At 41.1% G+C, this 6,763-nt stretch overlaps 1 protein-coding gene across 1 annotated transcript; it reads left to right on the forward strand.

Annotated features, from left to right (window-relative positions):
- Positions 1-2,075: 2,075 nt before the first annotated feature.
- On the forward strand, positions 2,076-3,650 carry LOC115227285. Its single transcript, XM_029798165.1, has one exon. It carries the CDS (start codon positions 2,076-2,078, stop codon positions 3,648-3,650), a length of 1,575 nt encoding a protein of 524 aa, XP_029654025.1.
- The last annotated feature ends 3,113 nt before the right edge of the window (positions 3,651-6,763 follow it).

The raw sequence follows: 6,763 nt of genomic DNA on the forward strand, positions 1-6,763 counted from the left end.
GCAACCATACTCCCCCCGGAGCCCAAAGACTTTGGTTCCCACAACAATCTTGATATGGCAAGATTTTTCGATTCCATCTACCAAGACCTGCATATGAAGGTCCGACGAAGCTTCTTCAACAAAGAATTATAAAAATGTTACTAACAAAAACAGAAATCACTGTTCCCTTTGGGACAAAATCGTCCTGACTTTTCCAAAAAACGTAAGAACCCCTCAAAGTGACTCTCTTCCGCCTCTGCTATTTACAATCAAACTGAAAAGGTTATATGAGGGGTCATTACTATCCTTACCGAATCCAAAATTCAATTACTGACGTAATTCCTGCTGATGACATCGACTTTGTGTCGCCCGACAAATCCTCGCTTCTCAAACTATTGGAAATTGCACCGGAAATTTTGGGGAATGATCTCCCTAAATTTAATTAATTATTTCTTTAAATATATTTAATTCTACTAATTCCTAATATCTGATAAATTTTTAATTAGAATATTAAATGGTTTTATTTGTCGTATTTCAATTGTTTCTTTTTGGAAACGCCCTTGATAATGGGCTGGCACTCGTCCCCCCAAAGGGCTGGCTCAGTTGGCAATATATTCGATGCAACACAAATTGCGTTGAAAATCCTGACGGGTGTCTCAAGTGAGTGACTACTTAATTTTAATTTAGTGAAAATTTAATCAAAAAAACGGCTGATTACTTGGTATCTACTGGACTAAGAGATGCTGGCTACGAATACATAATAATTGACGACTGCTGGATGCAAAAAACGAGAGACTCCAAAGGAAACCTTGTTGCCGACAAAAATAGGTTCCCTAACGGAATCAAATCTCTGGCAAACTACGTTCTAACACACAAATAAAATTTAAAGGTTCATCAAAAGGGATTAAAATTCGGAATATATGCCGATATGGGATTCTTTACTTGCCAAAACTATCCGGGATCTCTTTTATACCTTGAAAAAGATGCCTACACATTTGCAGAATGGGGCGTGGATTACCTAAAAATGGATGGTTGTTATGGAAATGCGATGGCCTACGACATAGGTACTGCCGAAGTGATTCACTAGGGAAGGATACCCGTTGATGAGTTTTTACCTTAACCAAACTGGGAGGCATATCGTGTTCTCGTGTAGCTGGCCTGCTTATGAAAAGAATGTCAGAAATTAAGTTAATAGTTTAGCCAAATTACACTAATGTGGCCAAAAATTGTAATCTATGGAGAAATGTTGAAGACATTGAAGACAGTTGGGACTCAGTGACTGCTATTCTTAACGAATACGCAAACAATAAGGGAAAGTTTCTACAGTTTTCTGCCCCAGGACAATTCAACGACCCTGACATGGTGATTTTTCTAATCTAAACTGTTGAAGCTGTTGGTAGGAGCTTTTGGACTGAGCGAGCAAGCTCAGCGAACTCAAATGATAATGTGGGCTATGTTGGCAGCTCCGCTTATGATCTCCACAGATGTTTCTTCTCTTAACAAAAATGATATTGAATTACTGACCAACCCAAACATTTTGGCTATTAACAACGATCCTCTGGGAAAATCTGCCATTTTATATGAAAAGGTTTTCTCCTTAATTGTCTATGTTAGAAAAAAGCAACGAGCGTGTGGGTTAAGCAGCTAGAAAATGACAAATTGGCTTTTGCTTTTACTAGTTTTGCAAATGGTGGAAACTATTACCATTACACTACCAGGCTGAATACTTCTCTAAATTGCAAATATCGAGTTGTTGAATTGACAACTCAAAAAGAAATCGGATTTCTCAAAAGTGGTGATAAGTTCACTGTCAGACTTTACCCATATGGCACATTTGCAGTTGTTCTTATTCCATATGATCTGTCTATTAAAATAGACATTAATTAACATTTACTTTTAACAAATAGTTTTTCGGTTTCTTATGTTTGCTATTGTTGTTGATTTAATTATTTACTTGTCATTTGGTTGAGGTGGCGACGTACCTCTCTTGCACAATGTCTAAAACACACACAGTACAACCGGACAGGCTATCAATTCTATCCTTTAACGTTCGTGGACTCTGCCAGACCTGGAAACAACAAGCACTCTGTAATGACATGGATAAATATCGTGCGGACATCGGCTGTCTACAAGAGACCAAACAAAAATCTGGAATGGACCTAACCTATGGAAATTACCGAATGATCTTGCTACCCTCCGACTGCAGACACTATGGACAAGGTTTTGTGATTCACAAGAGGCTCGGGGTCAAACGCTGGTGGAGAATTACAGATAGGATTTCAGCAGTCCAAGTACAAATCGGCGGTAAAGGCAGGCCCAATGCAGTCGCAACGGTCATTAACGTATACGCCCCGCATAGTGGCAGAATCGTCAACGCGCCTGAAGAAATCGATGAATTCTATGAGGTACTGACCCGGACATACCTATCCTTACAATCGTCTATCCTCCTGCTCGTCGTCGGCGACTGGAACGCCAAGGCTGGCATCCGTCGAGGCACTGAAACTTTTATTGGACGGCACGAAAGAGGATATAGAAACCTCCCAGGAGCCCTATTGGCTAATTTCTGTAAAACACTCGGGCTATTCCTATGCAACACGGCCTTTGATCACCCTGCTCGGCACAAGTCTACCTGGACTGGCAGGAGACGTGGTGAAGACGGGAACTATGTGCCGATCTACAACCAAATTGACTACATTTTGTGTCGCCAAAGAAACACATGGCTTCTACAAGACTCTCGTTCTTACAGGGGCTCGGTCGTTGACAGTGACCACAAGATAGTCATCGACAGATTCAATCTGAAGAAATTATATGTGCTGGATAAAACAAATCGTCAATTCCTTCATAAATCGGACAGATACTTGACAGAAAAACTTGCTCCCTCACTATTGACTCGAAACCTCTATAAATCATCCATCGATGAATCCCTTAAAAACATGGAAACTGGACTTATGCCTTCAGCCGCTTGGAAGGCAATGTCAGCCAACATTCATTCGGCGGCAAATAAATATGTTGGAAAGCAGCCAAAAAATACGCACTCTATCGGGCTATGTCACCCGGATACTCCTGCCTTGTCAGTTGTGCAAAAGGAGCTTAAGCTGAGGACTGAGAACACCAAAGATATGGATACCAAACTCGCACTGAAAGGCCGGCGTGCTGTCATCCAAAAACAAATAAAGACCCTAAACCTCCAATATGGCCGGGATATCCTGACTTCCCGTCTTGGAGAACTGGAAACCCTCAAAGATAATGCACGCACGTTTATGGCCTTACGGTTGTTTAAGAGGAAGAAAAACCGCCCCAAACTTCGACTCCAAACCAGTAATGGTGTTCAAATATCTGACCCGGGAGAACAGGTGGGAGTCATTGCGGACTATTTTGAACAACGATTTAACGCTAACACCAAACAAATCTCCCCTTTCTCTGGCCCAGCACGACGACTGAAGAATTCAATCTCCTTGAAAGAAGTTACAAAGGCTGTTAGCAGGCTCAAGAATAACCGAGCTGCGGGACCGGACAACATTAATGCGGAGCTGCTGAAATACGGAGCCGAATCTCTTCTATGCAACATCACGAACACCTCAACGATATGTTTGCTACAAATGACTCACTCCCGCTGGGCTCTGGAGTTCTCATCCCTATTCAAAAGCCGAACAAACCTCTTGGTCCAGTAGAAAACCTTCGCCCAGTCATTTTGCTAAACTCCCTGAGGAAGGTTCTCTCGCTGATTGTGCTGGATCGTGACAAGTCAATAACTGAAGTAATTTACGCTGACGACGTCGACTTTGTGTCCACTGACAAATCCGCCCTACTCAGACTATTGGAGATTGCACCGGATAAACTTGGAGAATGGTTCTTAATCATGAACACGGACAAGACTGACGTGGTCGATGTATCACGCTCGGATACCCAAACTATGGAAAAATTGAGACTTTCGAAGAAGCTTGGCTCTCTGCTTGGAGACCGAGAAGACATCATGCGGAAAAAGCTACTGGCCGCTATTGCTCTAAAATCCGTCATGAAAGATTGGCTACGATATTGCCCCGGGAACCCATCACTACGCTCTAGAATCTACAACGCTATTGTACAACTTTTGTCAAACCGGTACTATTGTACAACTCATCTACATGGGGCATCTCTGACACCGAACTAAAGAATCTTGACTCGTTTCACAGAAAACAGCTTCGCGCCCTAAATGGTCTGCATTGGCCTAAGAAAATTAACAACTCATCGCTCTACAAACTCAGTAACTCGGTGCCAGTCAGCCAGGACATCATAGATGGCCGCTGGAGGCTCTTCGGACACGTCCTAAAAATGGACCCGTCCTCACCTGCTTACCAAGCCATGGAAGAGTACTTTCTCTCGGATAGCCCAAAGTTTCGCGGACGTCCCCTCACAACACTGCCGGTTGCGCTGGAACACGATCTGAAACACGTGGGCAAAACCCTAAAAAAATGCGAGGACTTGGACGAACTGCGATGGCTTGCACAAAACCGCAGAGGATGGCAAACGATGGTTAATAAGATTGTATCGTGTGTGGCACGTGTGGGAATATAACTCTTTCCTTTCCTTGTTTATGTTTCTACGGGAAGTGCTAATAATAATAATACTTGGCACAAACGGGACTACTCAAACGATCTTTGGTCCTGTTGTTGTTGGGTAACCCCGATCTCACATTCAGTTATGAGACCAACAGCTTGCAGAAACAACAGCGCCCTCCTTGGTTGCTCCCTTAGGACGTCCGGGGAATGAATGGGAAATTTTTTGCGGAGCGAAAGAAGACCAGGACAGCGGAATAGATGGGCAGCTGTGTGCTCGTCAGCACAGCAAATTGGACAAAAGGGGGAGATCGAGATGTCCATTTTGTGTGCATAGTGGTTTAATGAGGAGTGATGACCAGAACGGAAACGAACCAAGTTTGTCTGAATCGAACGGTCGAAAAGCAATTCAGAAAGGTGAACCTCAGGAGGAGCTTTATTGAGTACAGAGTTAGGCGTCAGCTTAAGAATTGCTGACGTAGATATCGAATCGTGAATTCTCTTCATTGGATATGGACATTGCAGGCCATCAATTTTAGCTAGGATCCGGGAATGTAGATTCGCCTGCGTGTTATTCACTGAACGAGAATTTCTGTTTAGCACATGTAAGGCAGAGCAAGGATGATAGGGAATTCGATATGCAAATAAAAATTGCGCTCCTTTCATATTTAGATGATCATCAATTGGGAAAAGGTTTGTTTCACAATGGAGGTTATCAATTGGGGTTGATTTCAGACACTTAGATATTGTGCGCATAGCCTTTTTTGTACTGGTTGAAGTGCCATTGTCGAGTTTATGGATAGGCAGGGCGCCCAGCTTGGACTCTGCATAACTTAATACTGTTTGTAAACTCGTTTGAGAAGTGGCTTCCGTTGAGCGACAACTCGTCTACGAAGAAAAATATTTTAAGGGTAAATAAAATAAAATTTTAAAACAATTACTTCTTATTCTGAACTTTTAAACCAAATCAAACCATCAATTAGCTTAAAATAGCAATCTACTTCAAATTCATGAAAATTTTCACATGCTATTCTCAGTTCAAGTTCCTTTTTGCAGTCTGTCGCAGACACTTCAAGATACCTTCCTGACTTAATTTGTGTCATCTTAACAAAAAGTCTTTGTTCTTCCTTGGCCAAAACATTGACAAAAGCTGCCAAATTTGGGTGCGCTCTGTTAAAAGAACTGTTCAACAGCTTATGCCAACCTTCCAATGAATTGGTCGTCCTGGGCATTGACTTTAATACCCGATGAAAACAACTCAAAAACTGACGTCATAAGATGAGTCAGCAATAAATTTTTTTTTAAAAATAAATCAAAAAATTTATTATTTGTTGGTTGTTTTCTTTTTCTGTCGCATCCAGTGAAAATTTTTCAAATTCCAATAAAACATTTTCCACGGGGATAAAAGCTAAATGGTAGCATTTCCTCAATAATTTTCGTTCTCACGATGAAACGTCTTTGTAGGCTCCCACAAGACCAAGACATTGTATTTTCCGCCATATGATTTGGCCGAAATGGAAATTGCAGCCAAATACATTAGACGACAAAGAAACTGATTTTGTGGAGTTAATTAACCCCTTTTCAAAATCAATTAAAATACTTGCTGATGAAGTAACAACAAGTGTCTTTATTTCTTCAAATAATGCACAGTAGGCATTTTCTGTTTTGTTGAGCAAAAGAGCGTGCGCAAGAGGCCAGAATTTACCTAAGTATTTTCCTTGTATTGTAATCATTTGTTCGAATTGATTAGGCACGCTTTTAAAGGTACCATCAATAACCCAGATATCTGATTTTCTCAAAGTGTCAACCTGATAATCTGAACAAAAAATGGCGTAACGATTTACATCATTAATTCCAGAATCCTTGCGATAAAAAATTTCGCCCCGATCATTATACCACAAACTTTCAGGAATTTCAGGAATAATTGCAACAAAATTTGGCATCAGTGTTTCTCTTTCCCGTTGAACGAGACGAGTCAATGAACGTTCTTTTGGCAAGATTTTAATGACGTCAACATTGGCTAAAAAGAGGCTTCTTGACACCGCATTCATAGTTCTGTCTTCTGACGCCTTTGCGGCATCTTTCAGGTCAGAAACTAGTTTCATGATTTTATCTCATGATTCTCAAATTTTAATTAATTTAGATTTAATCTGGTAAAAATAAAATTTTTTATTTATTTTAAGTAGGCGAGTTGTCGCCAAATAAATTTAGGCGAGTTGTCGCATAGCCGTTTATGGATAGGCAGGGCG

This window comes from Octopus sinensis, unplaced genomic scaffold, assembly GCF_006345805.1.
Source record: "Octopus sinensis unplaced genomic scaffold, ASM634580v1 Contig02586, whole genome shotgun sequence".
NCBI classification, from domain to species: Eukaryota; Metazoa; Mollusca; class Cephalopoda; order Octopoda; family Octopodidae; genus Octopus; species Octopus sinensis.